The sequence below is a fragment of the Spermophilus citellus genome, assembly GCF_964194105.1.
Source record: "Spermophilus citellus genome assembly, chromosome: 10".
Lineage (NCBI taxonomy): Eukaryota > Metazoa > Chordata > Mammalia > Rodentia > Sciuridae > Spermophilus > Spermophilus citellus.
In genome coordinates, this window is record NC_138197.1 from 45,499,075 (window position 1) to 45,518,846 (window position 19,772).

Sequence of the window (19,772 nt, forward strand, 5' to 3'; positions counted from 1 at the left end):
AACCAGTCATTTATTGCAAAGGGGTCTGGGGAATGCAGATGCTCCTGAGGCCGTTGGTGAGCGATACAGTGGCTGTAATGGTGGGGAGGAGCAGGAGGGATGCTGCTCACTTTATTATTTAGGGATTATGCACAACTATGGAAGGAAGAAGGGGGAGGTAAGAGCTGGAAAAAAATCAGCTGTAATAATTTCAGAAAGATGAAGATGGCAAATTCTAGCTAAGGAGTTTAAACTGTATTATAAAACAGTGATGTTTTTTTCAGCAAGGACTAATATCAGACCCTTAAAGAAAATCATAGTTATTACAGGAAAAAGAGTTAAGGAGAAATGATAGCATAAAATTAAAAAAAAATTTGTTTATTTTAGTTTTTGTTGGACACAATACCTTTATTTTATTTTTATTGAGGATCGAATCCAGGGCCTCGCACACGCTAGGTGAGCACTCTACCGCTGAGCCACAACCCCAGCCTCAGCATAAACTTTTTTAAAAAAAGTTTTCTCCCCATACCTCCTTTTAAATTTAATTTCCATATTTTTATTGGTGCACTATAGTTGCACATAATGATGGGATTTGTTACATATTCTCACAGGCACACAATTAAAAATATAATTTGGACAATATCATTCCAAAGATAGTGATTCTAGAGTTAAATTTGAAATACAGTATGGGACTCCTCCAGTTTTTAGAAATTCTTGGCAACTGCTTGGATATAGGAACACAAAGGGACCTAAAAAGAACATCATTGAAGATAATTATAAGACCTCTTGTCTTGGAGATTGGGTGGAAGATATTCAACAAAATAGAGCCTCATATGAACAGCAGGCTTTGGGGAGCTGTGTGGCCACTGTCCCAAGTTAACTCAGTGTTGTGCTTGCTGAGTGTCATGAACAGTGGGGATCCAACGCAGAAGTGCAACATTTCACCTGGAGAGAAGGTTGAGACTGGAATCTGGATTGGAAGAAGAGAGCTGCAGCTCTGGAGGGAGGAGCTCCCCAGACAGGGCAGAGCAGCTGTACAGGAGAAGGCGACCGAGAAAGAGCTTTCAGTACTACCATAGAGAGAGGAAGTTGAGGCATTGAAGAAGCCAAAAGAGTGACAGGAGAGGCCTGGGGAGAAGCCAGGAATCCTCTCCATCTGTCTTTCTCATGAGTGTCATCATGTGCCTAGTGAAAACAGCAAACCTATGCTGACAGGCCTCACTCAGTTTGTGATCTCAAACCTCAGTGAGCCTATGGGGCTTCCCAGAACCCTTCTGTATGTTTCCTAGTGATCTACCTTCCTGTTTCCTAAGAGGAATATTCATCACTTTTCCTCTCTTATTAAACCTTCAATACCTCCTTACCTTCTCACTCTTGGCTGATGACCTCACACCTTATGCCATTGAGAATACGAAGCAGTAAGAAGAGAATGAGCTTATCTCCCACCATGACATGTACCCAGGGGCAGTGCCCTACTTATGAGCTATGGATTTCCTCTGCTTCTGGTTCTGTTCCTGCAACTGAACTTCCCCTTTCTCCCTCATTATTGTTTCTCCCTCTCTCCTGGATTATTTCTATCAGCACATAAGTGCTGAAGCAGCTCCCATATTTAAAAGTGCTTTTGAGAGCTTCTGTCCCCCTCTAAATTTTACTTCAGTTCTAGATTCCTCTTTACAGAAAACCACTCAGCAGGACTTCCCTGCTCATGGCCGTCACCTTGTGGCCTCTAGGCAGTTTCTTCTCTCATACTCTCCTTAACGACATGGCCGTGGTTTTCATTTTGCTAACTCCAGTGGCCAGCTCTTGGTACTCATTGATTTGAACACTTAGAAGCCTTTGACAGACTTGGTCACTTCCCTGCCATTGACATTCATTTTCTACAACCTTCACCCTTACTGACCCTTCTATCTCCTCCCAGTCTCTCCATCTCCTTGGCACACTCCTTCAGATAATTCAAATTCAACTTTTTTTTCTTTTTCTTTTTTACTCTTTTTTTTTTTTTTTTTTTCAAATGTGAATTGCATAACTTGGGAGGAAAAGCAGTGAACTCTTAGAGGCCGTGCTGCCATCTAAAGGACAGAGGCGGTAGGAGGCCTGCTTTGCCAGCAAAAGCAACAGACAGGGTTGGAAATTTCATTAGCAGAGGGGCAGGTAAGACCAAACCAGCCCACTCAAAAGGCTTTTGTTTTCTTTGGTGACCTAAGGAAATGAGGGCTGGTGGGTAATTAGCACATGTCTGCAAAAGAGGTAAAGGCAGGAAATCACATTGGATCTGCTTTTCCTCTCCTCCTTTATTTTTAGTGTGGTGAGTGATTGTGTGTGTATGTGTGTGTGTGTGTGTGTGTGTGTGTATGTGTGTGTGTGTGTGTGTGTGTGTGTGTGTGTAGGAGAAGAAGTTGATTTTTTTTCTTTTTCCTTTTCTTTCTTTGGTTCAGAGAAAAGATCTAAAAAAATGTTAACAGTGATTATCTTTGAGTGATGAAAATGTGGTTATTTTTCTCCCTTTGTTCCATTTCTCTGAAGTGTCTTCAAAGTGCCTTATTACATACATGATTTTTAAAAAAATATTTTAATTTTAAAATTTAAGTTAGGAAGGAGCAAGGTTGTTCCAGAAAATCCATGCCTTGTGAAGATCAAATTAAAAGAAATCTTTGATCAAATCCCAAACCAATTATGTCAAAGGGTTAATATAATATTTTATGTTTTCTCTCTTTGAAGAGATCTATTTCCTAGGTTCAACTTGAAACAAAAAATGCAAAGGCGTACAGTTGGAGAAATAATTCAATGTGAGTAAAATTATTAGGGTGAATAGGCAAAATTCCAGAAAGTTGTTAGACAGTTCAGTGATTTCTGCCTTCTGTAGATGAAATCCTCCAGAGGGATAGTTTGCCCTGTGAGGGAGAAGCAGCCCCAGGTAGTTCACAGAAGAGGACAAGAGCGACACACACGCTCAAGGGGTCATAAAAGCTTTAAGAGGCATCACTGAAGCCAATAGCCCAAACAGACTGATGGTTTACTGCATGGTACCTGGGGCATGAACAGCTCCTGTAGACAAACAAAATTATGTAAGCTGGGGAAAAAATTGCTTTGAAGCTTTGGGATCTAGTAATTAAGAAGATTAGCAGAGGGACTTTGAGCTTGTAGTCATTGGAAATATTTTAGAGAGTAAGAGCAACCTGTCTGGGAAGGAAGGCAGTGAAGTCTTAGAGGTCATGCTGGGGTTATTATATCCTGTGCAAGGGAAAATGGTCCAGCATGTAATTAAGATATTTGGGGATTCCATATGTTTTAGTCAGTTTTTTCATTGCTGTGATCAAAAGACCTGACAAGAACTATTGGAGGAGAGGAAGTTCATCTGGGGCTCATGATGTCCAAGGTCTCAGTCCACAGATGGTCAGCTCTGTTGCTCTCCTGACATGAGGCCAAACATCATGGTAGAAGAGTATGAAGGAGGAAAGCAGCTCAGAACATGGCAATCAGGAAGAAGCGAGAGAGTTCTGCTTACCAGGGCCAAAATAGATACACCAAAGCCATGCCCTTGGGACCTACTTCCTCTAGCCACAGCCTACCTGCCTACAGTTACCACCCAGTTAATCTGTAAGAGTGAGTCAAGCTATTGATTAGGTCACTCCTCTTATTAGGTTACTCCTCTTCTAACCTAATCATTTTGCCTTTGAATGTTCTTTGTGTGTGTGTGTGTGTGGGGGGGAGCAGTGTACCAGGGATTGAACTCAGGTGCACTCGGCCACTGAGCCACATCCCCAGCTCTATTTTGTGTTTTATTTAGAGAGACAGGGTTTCACTGAGCTGCTTAGCCCCTCGTGGTTGCTGAGGATGGCTTTGAACTCACGATTCTCCTGTCTCAGCCTCCTGAGCCACTGGGATTACAGGCATGTACCACTGCGCCAGGCTCAAATGTTCTTGCATTGTCTTATACATGAATTTTTTTTTTTTTTTTTGGCGGGGGGACACCTCATATCTAAACCATGACACAGTGCTAAGAGTACTTTGTGAGGGAAATTGGAGAGGATCTAACATGATGAGCTGAGGATGGGACTCAGGACCAATCTCTTAACATCTACCCAGAGAACACCAAGGGCTGACTATGAGAAAGGACCAGAGAAAAGTGAAACAGGCAAGACAAGCCTGGTGTCATGAGTTTCTGTGTTATAGACAGGTCTTGCTGGTTTATGTTCTGCAAAGAATATCTGCTGCATAATAATAATAGCCAGAATTTATTAAGTTTCTCTGTGACAGGAACCATGCTAAATGCTTTGTAAATAATCTCAGTGAATCTTCTCCCAAACCTGATCAAGTAAGTGCTATATACATACTACTAAAACAATAACAATGATCTCCCACACCAAGGATCTCCATGTTAGTTACACTCCTAAATTGACACAGCTAATTTGTGTGTACAGTGCAGTCTGAGCCGACAAGTTTAGCAACTATACTCTGTTATGCTAACTAGAGCTTGTCTTCAATCATTTTTATTTATCAAAATCTTATAGGAATTTTGATAATCAATGCTTATAGACTTTTGCATAGTTTTATGGTGACATCTATTTTTTTTGTCATATGTAAGAAGTTTTACAAAAGATATGCATTTTAAAACACTTAAAAGAGATTTGATGTTCACAATATTGAAAATATCACACTATTTCTTTTTTAATTTTAAATTTATTTTAACTGATACACAGAAACATAAAATTATAAATATTTATGGCATATTATGTGATGTTTTCTTATGTATATACATTGTGTAGTGTTTATATTAGGTTGAGCTCATCTGTCTCCTTGAACATTTGTCATGTCTTTATGGTGAAGACATTCAAATTCTTTCTTTCTGAAATATACAGTTTTTTGAAATATACAGTAGATAATTGTTATCTACAGTCACCCTACTGTGCAGCAAAACTTCTTATTCCTACTTAACTGTAACTTTGTACCCATTGATCAACCTTTCTTCATCACCCTGTACTCTCTCCAACCTCTGGTAATCACCATTCCTCTCTCAATGACTTGTATGAGGTCACTTTTTTGAATTTCACAAATGAGCAAGATCATGTGGCACTTGTCTTTCTGTGCCTGGCTTATGTCACTTAATGTAATGATCTCTAGTTTCATCATATTGTCACATGTTGTTGATGGACTTGCTTTTTTATGACCAAATAATGTTCTATTGTGTATATGAACCACATTTTCATTACCTATTCATCAGTTGTTTCCATCTTTTGGCTTTGTGAATAGTGCTGCAATAAACATGACAGTGCAGACATCTCTTTGATATGCTTTCATTTCTTTTGAGTATACACCAAAGGATAAACAAGAGATTTCTTGGTAGTTCTATTTTTAATTTTTTGAGAAACCTCCATACTATTTTCCACGTTGGTGGAGCTAATTTACATCCCACCAAGAGGGTTCCCTTTTCTCCACATCCTTATCAGCACTTGTTATCTTGTGTCTTTTTGAAAAGATCTATTTTTGCTAGAGTGAGGTGCTATCTTATTGTTTTTTAATTTATATTTTCCTGATGACTAGTAACATTGAGCATTTTTTCATATACTTGTGGCAATTTGTATGTGTTCTTTTGAGAACTATTTAGATCTATTGCCCATTAAATTGTTTTTTTTGCTGTTGAATTCTTTATGAATTCTGGACGTTAATACCTTGTCAGAAGTATAGTTTGCAAATATTTTCTCCCAACCTTCAGGTTGTCTCTTCACTGCAATGATTATTTCTTTTACTGTGCAGAAGTTTTTTAGTCTAATACAATCCCATTAGTCTATTTTGCTTTTATTTCTTGTGCTTTTGGAGTCTTGTCCAAAAAATCTTTTCCCATTCCAATGTTCTGAAGCATGTTTTCTTCTAATAATTTCATGTCTCACATTTATGTCTTTAATAAATTTTGAATTGATTTTTATATGTGGAGATACAGGGGTCTGATTTCATTCTTTTGCACATGAGTGTCCAATTTTCCAAGCACCATTTGTTGAAAAGGTTTTATCTTTTCTGCAATGTGCGTTCTTAGCACCTTTGTCCAAAATCAGTTGTCTCCAGATGTGTGGGTTTACCTCTCTGCTCTCTATTCTGTTACATTGTTCTATGTGTCTGCTTTTAATGCCAATACCATGATGTTTTTGTTAGCTTTGTAGTATGTATTGAAATCAGATAATGTAATGCCTCCTGTTTTGTTATGTTTATTCAAGATGGCATTAGCTATTCAGCGTTTTTTTGTGGATTAATTTTTGGATATTTTTACTAGTCCCATGAAGGATGTAATTAGTATTTTGATAGTGATTGCATGGAATTTGCAGCCCCCTTTGGGTAGTATGGGCATTTTAACAATATTGATTCTTCCAATCCATGAACACAAATGCTAAATTTCCATTTTTTTGAATCCTCAATTCCTTTCATTAATGTTTTATAGTTTTATTATAGAGATATTTCAACTTTTTGGTTAAATTTATTTCTAGGTATTTTATTTAAAAAAATGTTTTTAATTGTAGATGGACACAATACCTTTATTTTGTTTACTTATTTTTATGTGGTGCTGAGGATGGAACCCAGTGCCTCACAAGTGCTAGGCAAGCACTCTATCACTGAGCTACCACCCCAGCCCCTTATTTTTTTTTGTAGTTATTATACAAGTCAATCTTGTTATTCATTATTGGTTTGTTCAGGTTTTGTGTTTCTTCATGATTTAGTCTTGTATTGTCCAGGAATTTGTCCATTTCTTTGAGGTTATCAAATTTGTTGACAGATAGTTGTTCATAATAATTAATTATTATTTTCAGTGTATTTCCAGCTCAAGCATATCTGTTTGGTTAAAAAAAAATTATTTCCATCTCTCTGTCATGTTTCTCTCTTAGAGAATTATTTCTGTGTTCTCAGAAAGCTCATTAAATTTCCTTAAAACAGCAGGGGCTGTAGCTCAGTGGCAGAGTGCTTGCCTAGCATGTGTGAGGTCCTGGATTCAATCCCCAGCACCACAAAACAAACAAACAAACAAAAACAAACAAAAAAGCTATTTTAAATTTTCCATGTGAGAGTTTTCCCATACTGGTTACTATCTCGTCAGTATGGGGCACTTTATTTTGGACTTTAGGTGAGTCCATGGTTTTCTGAGTGTATTTGATGCTTGCTGATATGCAATGACATCTGCACATTGAAGGATTAGGTACTTATCCCAGTCTTCATAATCGGATGGTTTTTCCAGAAATTCCAGATTAAAAGATGCTTTTTTCCCTAAGGCTAGAGGCACTTCCACGATTGCAGCACTAGGTGGTGCTCTAAGCCCAGGTTTGCTTCAAGTCTGTTGTTGGTGTATCATCATAGTTTCAGTACTAGAGGGCAATCCAAGCCCAGGTTTGTTCCAAATCTGCCAGGGGTGCAGGGGGTCTCACTGCAGGGGGCCTGACACTGAACTCCAAGTTAGTCCTGTGCTAGATCTTGTGTTCTGCTCCCCTGCTGCTAGAGTCTTAGTTCATCCTCTGTTGCTCAAGGTTGGAGGAAGCGTTATGGTGGTAGTCCCTTGACACCTGGCTAACACAGTTCCAGCAGCTTAGTTCACAGGCACAGGCCTAGGGCAGGGATCTTGGGACTCTGCCTAGAATTAGGTTTCACCATGGTAGACCAGTACTGTGTTTCAAGTCTAAGACATGAACTTAATTTCTTATCTGTCCCCCAAGCAGGAGACATCTTTCTCTATGCTGCTTTGATTTGGGGAAGGGTGACAGAGAAACTCTTTCCTTTCTGTCTTTTTTTTTCTTTTTTTGTGTGTGGGGAGGAGGAATATTCAGGATAGAACCTAGGGGAGTTTTTATCCCTGAGGTACATCCTCAGCCATTTTTTATGTATTCTGAGACAGGGTCTAGCTAAGTTGCTGAGTTTAACTTTGCAGTCCTTTTGCCTCAGCCTCCTGAGTCGTTGGGATTACTGCATCAAACTCCTTTTTGCCATTTTAAATGAATTTTTTCTTCTTATACTATAACCAGGTACTTTGGTCTCTCATGTGGTTCCTTAGCTCTTGTGAAAATAGTTTGGTGCTCAAATAGTTGTTTAACTTGGTGTATCTATGAGGAGACCATCACTGGAGGATCTTACTCAGTGCCATCTTCTGCATTATTTCTCTTATTCCTTGAAATCATATTTTTACTCCATTTCCCCTTATGGAATTTTATCTTAAGGTGACATTTTTTTTTTTTCAAATCTATTGTTGTTCACTGTGATGGTTAATTTTCTGTGACAATTTGGCTGGGTTGAAGTACATGTTTACCAGAGCCCTAGGCCAAAGGCCTGACTCTGGAGGTACAAATGAATCTGGATCAGCCACTTGCCCCAAAAACTAAGCAGAAAAGGTAATACTGAAAAGTAGGAAAATAACTTTAATCAATATGAGCACCTTTGGACGGCAAAGTGAGATCTGGTATCTCAACCATGTCTTCAGGGACCTGAGAAGAAATTTAGGTTTCAACAGGGGAAGAATTGGGGCAGAGGGTGAGATGTGTACATAGTTAATCAGTTTTGGTCAGATTTTGGTCTGCTCAATCATTCATTTCAGTTCTGATTCTGCAAGGTGACTGTAAGACAAGTCTTTGTCACTCGAAGGGGCAATTTCCTCTTGTTTCTCAGGATGTTTATCTAGCATACCTGTGATTTTTGGAGCAGGGGGCAAATAGTTCCCATGAGATTTCTCTTGCTTGAGGGGGGGACTCTCATTGTGAGACGATTTTCTGGAAGATATTGAACAACTATTGAAGACTTCTAGTGGTCTGAAACTGGTGCTGTAAAAGCTGATGGTCAAATGCCCCCTACGTCTCTCAGTATTGAGGGGGGATGTGACAAGTAAATTTAGGGTACATAAGCTTTGTATTATCAGTTTTAGATGAACACTCCTTAAATGATAATGTGTCTATTTGCAGAGCTGAACAGGAACCTGGTCCAAAGTTGAAGGTAATAAAGAAGACAGATGCAAAATGAAGACAGAGACACCAAGCTCGATCCTGCTTTCAATCACTCATGGGGCGTCTTCAGGCCCAAGTCATTGCTTTTGGCAAAGGCAGCTTCTCCAAGTCCCTGTTACATATGTAGTTACTCAGTCGACACTAATGGAGGTGTTGCTCTGAAGGCATTTTGCCCACGTGGTTAGCACCTACACTTGGTTTACTTTAGGTGAAAGAGATCACTCTTCATAATGAGAGTAGTGATTCATCTAATCGGGTAAAGGTCCCAAGAGCAAAAACTGAAGGAGGTTTCTTGAAGAACAAATTCTTTCCAAGACTGCGACATTAACTCCCCAGAGTTTCCAGCCTGCCCTGTGGATTTGTTGAAAGGTAAACCAAAACACATTAAAATTTATAGAGTTTATTTGAGTGTACAGTGATTAATGAGTTGGCCATTTTGAGACTACAAGAGCTTTGGGGATATGCCTGAAGGAGCATAAGGATAGAGCTTTATAGGGTAGTTGCAAAAGAAAGGTAAAGAAATCATTCCAGTGGAAAATTGTCGGAGGTTACTTGGAAGTTGCTGATTGGACTAGAATATGACCACTCACACCGAGTTGGATTTCGTGGTTTGTTTACATAGGAACATACAAGGTGCTAGAGTTGCCTCAGTCAAATGACCTCCTGTTAATTCTTTCAACAGATTTCAGACTTGCAGGCCCCATGATCACCTGAACCGAATCCTTAAAATCACTCTCTCACCTTGATATGTTCTCCCTGGTAAATTGCAACAACAACAACAATAATGTAAAATGAAAGATAAATTACACATAATGTTTTTGTGACAATAAGGTTATTAGTGTTAAAATGTTTCTTTGGCCTTAACTCATCATATGATTACTAGAAGTCTTTAACTGCTTAAAATAATGTCTATAAAAATCTTGATAATTACCTTAAAGTAAGAATCTATAGGAAATTCATCTCTTAATTTAGATTCATTGTGGAGAATCTATGTGAAACTTTTATGGGGCCTCCATTGAAGGAAATATTGAATAGATTCTGCTTGTCCTGGAGCCATCTAAAGGTTGGACATTTCTTTATAATTGGGAGAAAGATAAGTGTGGTATCAGGCTATTATTAACAGGCTATTATCAGTTATAGGAAAAGTATAAGGGGACAGATAGATGAAGATGGTGGGAACTTGAGGTTAAGAGAATAATTCTATAAAAATGGACCCACTGTACTGACTTCCCACACCCTTCCTTTGCCAAAAAGTCCCACCTGGTCTGAGTGGATAGGATCTGTCATATTCCTCCACAAATAGGCAGGGGACAAAGCCCAGGCTGTCAGTATAGGTACTGAACGATGCGGGTCAAGAGCATGAGGACTGGTATCAAAGAAAAATAATGGGTTGCTAGCAGCTAACCTTGGATCACACATCCTGGCACTTACCCCTTGTGGGTGTGGGGTTCTGGGGTCTATAAAAGAGCAAGACACACCCACTCCTGTGGACTCCCAGCGTTGGGGCCTCTTCTCTTCCAAGAGGTCTGCTGTCTCTGTTTCTTTCTTAAATAAAACTTGTTTTCTACACTTGCCTCGGCATTTCTTGGTGTTTAATCTTCAACACTGTGGAAACAAGGACCCATTGCTGATCTCCAAGACCGGTATCAAAAGTACCTATAAAAGTAGAGGGTTTGAAAATGGATTTCCTTAAAACTGTGACCTTGTACCTATTCTAAAACTTTTGCATGCATCCAGGGCAAGTGTGCCTTCTGTGGAAGAGAACATTACTGCTCATCTGCCTGGGTTTCAGCCTTGCCTTCTTTCTCTCGAGTACCTGGGTTCCTGGTTTGAATCTAATTAATTGGGCAAACCTGTGGGTTTGCTTTTTTCTGGCTTCTGTTAATTTAGGCACATTGTTTTACTGTGATCTTTGGATTTAATGTCCATCCTGGGTCTATACTATTCTCCTTGTGTTTTTCAAGGCTCCTGTCCAAGACGTTCCATGGCTTCTGGCTTTTTAACTTGATGCCTGGATCTTGCATCATTCGTGAATGGCATGACTGCTTCTGATCACCACAGGGCACTAGATAGCGGCTGGAGGCAGTGCCTAGAACCTACCTGTTGGCCGTCTTGCTTTTATCAACTCCATCACGAAGTACCAATTAAGTTAAAAATTGCCACATTGTCCTAATTGGAAATCTGGTCCCTTTGTCTGCTTCAGTTGGTTTCTATTTATCTCACTTTATTTCCATTTTACCTTTTGGTCTTCTTTCTCCCTTGAAGTTCAATTGCTTTTTACATTTCCTTCCTTGGCTTTAGATTGCCATTTCATGATTCTCCAAATGCTAGTAAAGATCAAACCATCAAAAAACAATGTGAAAATTTACGCAAATTTCGGGTATTGAAGGAACATTATAAATCATAATTCTTGTGATTGTGTGAATGAAATTGATTTTGGAGTCAAGCAGAAGTTATTTAAGCCATGGTGGTCTGAAGCTGTACAAAAAAAAAAAAAATTGAGAGGCAATATTCCTCTAGGACCTTGCACCCCCTCTGTGGTAGCTGGTTACATCTGTGCTCTATCACTCTGTCGAGTCAACCCCTGTTATTGACCTTGGCCCTGGAAACAGGAAAGAGGAAGGACAGGTGGGGAGAAGAGTAATAAGGTTCTTCCTTGAGACCTGCTCTTGGCCAATTCTTAAAATGAACGTTCTCTTCTGAAATGCTTTCTTTTGATCTGGGGACACCAATTTCTTGTCATCTCCAGCTCCCTGTTCCAGCTGAACGCTCCTGCTTCTTCCATCTGCAGACTCTTGCCATCTGTGTCCCTGACTGCTTGTGTTTGCTGGGGTTTCACCCACCTGAAAGGGGATTCAAGACAGCTCCCAGCTTATTCTCTCCCATATGAGACACACACAGTGCCACTGCTTGTCCATGTGGTGCTTTGTGTCTATTAGAAAGAGGTGCCATTCCTTAGGCACTTTCTCCCTAGTGGGAAACTATAATAGACTGGGTTTGTGAGCATACGACCCTCTACTGCCATCCACCAGAAAATAAACAAACAAACCTATGAGGACTACCACAGAAATAAATTCTGATTTTCCCTCCCCAGCATTAGATGTGAGTACGCTTGACAGCATACAACTTACACACCATACCTGTGTGACCTCAGGCCCCAAATGAGACTACAGGAAACAAATGGTTTTCCCAGAAAAGCTTTGGAAATTAACTCTTTCCCCCACCTCCACAGTGAGGATTGAACCCAGGGCCTTGTGATGCCAGGCAAGGGTTCTACTACTGACCTGCACCCCCAGCTACAAACTTTGAAATATATAAAAGATTTCATGAGTGGTGTGAAGGGGATTTTGGTTTACTCTTCACACAGACTCATACTGTTTTTATCTTCTATCTTACCTTGGTGCTTCAGTTTTTTTTTTTGGTGCTTCTATTTTAACTTCTTAATATAAATAAAATGAAAATGTTTTTCTTAGGGTGATAAACACCTTTCAGCTTACTCCAGTGAGAATAACTAACATGTATAGAAGTTATCTTCATTGGAAAAAAAATTAACAAATAATCTTTTTCACAAGTTTGGTATAAGAACAACAGTAAAGTTTCCTTTCTGATTAATTTATTAGGGAAAGTGTCTGGAGAGCCTTTTATCTTTCCCCTGGAAGACACAAAGGATGTGGAAGAGGTATCCCTAAGGACAGATTAAGAGAAAATGCTTTAAAGCTACAGATAGCAAGATTTGAGGTTAAGTGTGAAGAATTCCTGACATGGAGGATTCTCTAGCTCTAGTATGAAATATCAAAGGACTCTTTTCCCAGAGTTGGCCTCCAAAGCAGCTTTACTGGATCACTCAACCTGCTTTTTTCCTGTTAAGTGTCCATTGATCCCTGCAAGTGGCTGAGGGTTGATTAAACCAGGAAACTTTTGCTAAAGAGAGTTTAGTAAAGTTTCTCTTTCAGGGATATATGGAATTATCTAGACATTTTGGTCCATATAAGCCAAGATAACCTTGAGATTCACGTTCAGTAAGGGTGTGTGTGTGTGTGTGTGTGTGTGTGTGTGTACTTTTCCTTAAAAAATCAAGGAAACAGATTCTCCTCTAGAGCCCCAGAAGCCCTGCAGCCCTGTCCACACCTTGATGGTAGTGTAGCAAGGCCCAATTTGGACTTCTGACCTCTAAAACTTCAAGATAATAACTTGTTTTTATTGGTTAAGCCATTAAGTTTGTGGTTACTCGTTGAAGTAGAAATAGGAAACTAATACACCTTGCCCAGATAAATAGTGTCTCCCTCTGGAGCAAAGGCTTAGCATATTTGTTATACAATATAACAAGGATAATATCTTTTGCTGGGGCAAAAGGCCGGCAAGCTTATTTCCAATGATAAAATATTCAGGTTTCCTAAGGCCAGGGTTTTCTTCCTGGAACATGACTCATTTGAATGCAGTATTATCTAGCTCTCTTTTCATTTTGGTGTGGCTTTTGGAACTCAGAGGAACTGGCTTAAATACTGATACTCTGGCTGCTATTATTGCAATAAGTAATAACCTATCTTTTGTCTATGATTTTTTGAGTGCTGTCTTCTGCCAGCATTCACAAAACATTAGCAGGCTAGTTTGTTAGATTATAAGTAGGCCCTTCATAGTGTGTTCATTATTGATGCAAGTCTGAAAAATTTCTTTAAAACTGTGTTATATCAGGGCTCATCAACTGCATAATTATTGCATTCAAGATACTCTGCTTACTCTCTTTCATACATTAGGTGTGGTATCACAATGTCTCTTTCTGACTTTGCAAAGATCAGAGATCAGTTTGTAACAGATTGAAAATAAACAAAACTGGGTGTTTACTCTAGAAAGTTTGAAAATTCATCACTATGGCAGCTACAAAAGTTCCCTTTCTTTTCCCATCTACAGAATTTCCTGACCGTCACATTTCTCCACTTACCTTCCTTTTTCTGTGTCTTGCTGTATAAAGAAAAAAATCCTTGGGAATCAGTCTCTTATTCTTTTCTCATGAGAAGTGTTCTCCACTCTGAATTTTTGGTGAATTAAATTTCCTTCTTGACTACACCATAAAACTCCCTGGCTGCTATAGCCACTTTCTTGTTTTCAGTCTAAACTCTGTGGCAATAGTCATGTCAGTATTTCAGAAGTCATTTAGACCAAGGGCTTTCTTTCACTGATGTGAAAAGCCAGTCTTCTCATGACCAGGAGAATTATTATCTTAAGTCTCTCTGATCTAACCACCTAGTGTCTTGGGAGAAATATCTTGACCACAGTCACCCCATCTCCCTGTCCCAAGCCTGGGTGCAGCTGTTAGTTTGGTTGAACATTATTGCTTTCCCTCCACATCTCTGGAAATAAAACCTTGAAATTGAAATTACTGTAGTAACAGGCTGACTATAGCCAGAGAAACTGACCTGTGAACAAGTTGGAATTAAGCTTCCAATTGTCTGTATCATAATTAACTAGTTAATTAATTTGAGAAACATTTACCAATAGCCCAAGTTGTGCCAGACTCTCTTATAGGAGACAGTGTTTCCTGAGAAAGGTGGAGGAGGTGTTTGGGGAGAAGCCAAGAGGGGGGGTCCCACATCTGGATTGTGAGGGAGTTTGGGGACTTAAATGATGGAGAACTTTATAATTTCTTTTTTTCTTTTCCCCAAATTCAGAGACTTGACCACAATGCTCCTTCCTTTTTACAGATGGAATAAGAAAGGGATGGATTTTCTTTTTTTGTTCTTTTTGGTACTGGGGATTCACCCCAGGGACACTCCATAACTGAGCTACGTTCCCAGTCCTTTCTAGTTTTAGTTTGAGACAGGGTCTTGTTATGTTGCCCAGGCTGGCCTGGAAGTTGTGATCCTCCTACTTTAGCTTCCAAGTAGCTGGGATTGCAGGTGGACACCACTGTGCCCAGCTTAAGAGTTTCTTTTTCTTTTATAGTTCTTCCTCTTTGAGAGGAATAATAGGAAAAAAAAAAACCTGAAACAAAACAAAATTCTTATTCTCCATGCTTCTGGAAATCACCAACAAATTATATAGGTCAGGGGATTTGTCCATTCAGCAGTAGACAGCTTGAATTCTCCGTGATGGTTCTGGGTTCTGAGTCTGCAATGTGTGCTCATTTTGTTCTGAGGAGTACAAAATGATCAACTCTTCTAAGAGATTTGGAAGGAGCTGGAGATTATTATCTTGGTTAATAGATAATTTTAGTGTAGTCTCTGCCTAATGCATTATGAACAGAATATCCAAATTTCAAGAAAAGTAGGTTGAACCTTGTAGAAATTTGTTCTCAACAGATTCTCTCTTCTTGATTGGAGAAACATCAGCAATGGGTTTTACACATTCTGGTTGTTACACAGAGTATGCTTTTCTGTTCTGACTATTAAAGAAAAGGGGAGAAAACTTTCATGTATAGCAGAGACATGCATCAGGGGTATTAAGAGCAAAAGATGCATCAGAGTGAATTATGAGTCTATAAGATGTGAAGTAATGTTTCTTTATCAGTTGCAAAGGAGTGATTATTACCAAAAGCTGAAGCTATGGTTAGTTAAGAGTGTGAAGTCCAGTGAGCTACCTACCGCACAGTAGGGGCACTATAGATAGCAATTATGTACTGTCCATTTCAAAAAGCCAGAAGAAAGGATTTTGAATATTTTCATCATGAACAAATGACAAATGTTTGGAGAGATAGATATGGTTCATCAGATTTTAGACATAACAAAATGCGTACATGTACTGAAAGTTCACATGGCATCCCATAAAATAATACAAAGTAAATGAATGCTTTAAAGTATCAGTTAAAAATGAATTTAAATTAAATTAAAAAATGGAAATGTTGACTTCCTTGGTTTGATCATTACACATTGTATACTTGTATGAAATTATTATACTCTGTCCCATAAATATGGATAGTTAAAATAATTAACAAAAAGGTATAAAAAAGGACAGAAGACTACATGTAATTCGTTGACTGCTAAAATTCTATATGAGGATAAATATGATTTCTGTAATTTAATGAAAGATGAAACATTTAAATTTAGGAGTCATTTAAGTTGTTTGACATTTAATAAAATCAGGTGATGTTCACACAATAATAAAATTAAGATTTTTTAATAGGCAATACATATTACAGGTTATAATTTGATTTTATTTAAAGATGTTTTGCTATAGAAAAGACAGGTTGAGATTCCCATTCTCATTCTTGGTATTAGCCTGGATGTCGGACCCAGTAAATTGAAGCCAGAAGCCACTTTTTGCCCGATAACTATTTCTAGAATTGGAGGGAGATACTTGGAAAGAGTTAACTCCAACAGTTTACGTCTTAAGTCTAGGAACTCCCAGCAAAATTTAGGAATGGTGTAAAGAAGTTTGGAAAAAAAATACTTGTTGCAAATTAGGACAAGAAAGCAAAGAACAGGATAGAAAGAATTAAGGAATAAGTAAAAGTAAGTAAAAAAGCTATGTCTCCTCTCATGGGATAGATTTAAACAACTCCAGAGAAACAGGATGAACTCTGACCTCTCAAGCTTTCACAATTCTATTCCAAGAAGTAATTAAATTAATATTCTCATCTTTTCACAGCATTAATTCATTTCTATTTCAGCCTTAAGGGTTTAACAGAACTTATTATTTATTTGAAAAAATATTGTGGATTGTGGAAAAGTATCTTTAAATGAGTTAATATAGGAGGCACTTAGAACAGGGTCTGGCACATATCTGTACCTCCTAAATGTTTGTTATTATTTGTCACAAGACTGAAAACAAAATCTTACCCTGAGGTCTCATAGCACTTGGGCTGTTTATGGTTAATCTTTGGAATGCGTTCTTGTCAACTATTTCTACAGCCCAGCAAGTTAGCATGGAAATATTCTCCCAGAGGGCTAGATGACATTTTCGACTTTTTAGAATGACTTTTGAGGTTATCTTTGATGGTTTATGTTAAAATTCTTTTTTTCCATCTTGAGTTTTAGGGTGCAACCAGAGATGTTTTGAAGTAAACCAGCCATTAGGTGTCGCTTTCTTCTCACTGCTTTGGGTTTTAAGAACTATGACCTGGATTAAGATTTTTGCTTTTCTTCTTCTTTTTCTCAATGTCTATAAATAAATAGTCTCTATGTCAAAGCTAAACGGGAAATTTAATTTTAGATTAGCAGATAAGGGATAATACTCAACTCCTTGGAATGATTAAATTTCATGCTTGTTTTTAAGTTGGCCTGACTCAATGTCCCTAGTTGACTAAATTTGGAAATGCCATATTTGTGTTTTTCTTTCTTGCTGAAATTGGCGTAGCAATGTTTCTGTACCAGATACTTTTGCCTGGGGACACCTTTTCCCAGGTCAAAGTTCATGGGTTTTAGCTGGGTGCTGTGGCACATACCTGTAATTCCTGGGATCAGGGGAAGGCTGAGGCAGGTAGGTGGCAAATGGAGGTCAGTGTGGGCAACGTAGTGAGACCCCATCTCAAAACAAAAAATAAGGGCTGGGGCTGTAGCTCAGACACAGAGTGCTTGCCTAGCATGTGTGAGGCACTGGGTTCGATCCTTAGCACACATAAAAATGAAACAAATAAAACAAAGTCATGCCGCCCATGTACAACTTCAAAAAATAAAAATACCCCCCCAAATAATATGCAAAAATGTGCTTTATATGTGTAATATGAATTGTAATGCATTCTGCTGTCATATATAACATTTTAGAATAAAAAATAAATTTAAAAAATCACAAAAAATAAAAAGTGGGTCAGGGATGTGGCTTAGTAGTAGAGTGCCCCGGGTTTAATCTCTTATGCCACCAAAAAAAAAAAAAAAATAATAAATACATAAAATAAAATCATGGGTTTCTAATCTAGTGATCACTGAGTAGAATACCTTTTAGAGTTGATACCTTTTAGAGTTGCTCTTTCAGAAAGCTTCTATTGTCTTCCTCCTTCCCAACACTGCTTAGGAAAATCCCTGTACTTACCTGTATTAGCATTTAAAAACACTGTGTTGAAACAGTTTGTTCATTTATTTTTCATACCTATTGAACCTTAAGTAACCTTGAGAATGTGGATTCTTTTCAAGTCTTCTTTGTTGCCTAGCATTCTTGCACAGAGTCTATTTTCAACAAGTATTTGTTGGACAAATTAATAAGTAATCAAATAAGGCAGAAAAACCATTTAGGGATGCTCTTCTTGCCTGCAGCATACCCCCTAGCTCCCATCTCTTTCCCTGTTCTGAGCTGACCATGTAAAGGCTTGTTTTGAAATGTTAAGTAGTAGTTTCCCTGGCATAACAGTTCACAGGAGCTTTCTTCAGCAAGAGGCAGAGTTTGGGCAGTCCTGTTTTCACTTGGCTTAGTTCCCTCTGCCCATCTTTCATCTGGGCATTTCGTTTTAGTGCATACAATATTATCTTCTAGCCATGGCAGCTAGAATTGCTACGGTGGCCAGGAATTGCTCATCAAAAGAGTTGCTTGAAACTTTGACACCAGAACCTTAACAAATAGAAAGATGAGGATAATTTTAAGTTAAGGTGAATTTTTTTACTTGCAATTTAATAGTTCTATTGCTCTACTTTGTAGAAATGGGGAGGCTTGGCCTCATGCCGATGCTGGTTTTATGTTCTGAAGGGGAATTTTCTCACAATACTTACAGTTCTCTGATATTTAAAAAAGAATTTTTTTTTTAGTTGCAGATGGACACAATATCTTTATTTTACTTATTTACTTATTTTATGTGTTGCTGCGGATCAAACCCAGTGCCTCATGCATGCGAGGCAAGCGCTTAACCACTGAGCTGCAACCCCAGCCCACAGTTCCATGATATTTTGAGGAATATATTACGAACCCATCAGGAAAACTTGAGATCACTCTTCCCTGTTTTGCAAGATTGTGGGTGAAAGGGCTGAGATACTAAGGAAAAGAAACCTGGAGCCAAGAAGGCTGATGCCATTGGTGCATTAGAAAGGATAACCCTAATGCTAAGAAGCCCAAGAAGGGGAAGCCAAGCCCCACTGCAGCTGAAACCTGATCCTGATTAGAGAAATTGGAGATGCTTCCCATCTGCTCTGTATTTGGGAAAGACCATGTAGGAGGGGAAATACTCAGCTGCTAAATCCAAGTTGAAAAGAAGAAGAAGGAGAAGGTTCTTGCTACTGTGACAAAAGCAGTTGGTGGTGACAAGAATGGTGGTACCAGAATGATCAAGCTCTGCAAAATGCTTAGACAGTATCCTACTGAAGATGTGTCACAAAAGCTCTTGAACCACGTCAAAAAAAAAAAAAAAATCTCCAGTCATCTAGTGAGAAACCTGTGTGCAGCATCACTCCTGGGACCATGTTGATGACCCTTACTGGGCACCATAGAGGCAAGAGCTGAGCAGTGGCTTGTTCCTTGTGGCTGGACCTTTTGCCCTCAATTGAGTTCCTCCGTGTAGAACACACCAGAAATTTGTTATCATCACCTCCACAGAGATTGATATCAGCAACGTGAAAATCCCCAAACACCTCACCAGCACAAGGCTGATCAGAAAGCTCTGCACTCACAAGTTTTACCCCAGAGCAAAACTATTTCTCAGCTTCAGGGCTGCATGCGATCGGTTTTTGCTCTAAAAAATGGAATTCATCCTTACAAAATGGTGTTCTAAATTTCTTACTAAGAACCTAATTAAATAACGGATACATTTTAAAAAATTTGAGTTCAGAAATACCACTCATTAGTATAATTTATCCTATGGAGTTCAATAAATTAAAACAAAATGTAAATGACCACCTTAGATCTCTAGTGTTGGTATACATAGCTGATTAAAGTCATTTATAAAGCCATTAAAATAGACACCATCCTAGCAAA

General features: G+C 38.7%; 1 protein-coding gene across 3 annotated transcripts in view; it reads left to right on the top strand.

The window, feature by feature from the left end:
• The window catches only part of AEBP2 (AE binding protein 2), a 214,627-nt gene that overhangs the window by 180,892 nt on the left and 13,963 nt on the right, over window positions 1–19,772 (top strand). The window contains exon 9 of one of the 3 annotated variants that reach the window (XM_081311502.1): window positions 8,904–9,348. The exons of the other annotated variants lie outside the window; for them this stretch is intronic. Within the exon in view, the coding sequence (XP_081167628.1) occupies window positions 8,904–8,961 (58 nt within the window). The 3' untranslated portion in view covers window positions 8,962–9,348. Of the gene's footprint in view, window positions 1–8,903; window positions 9,349–19,772 lie in introns of those variants that run through there. 3 annotated transcript variants of the gene reach the window in all.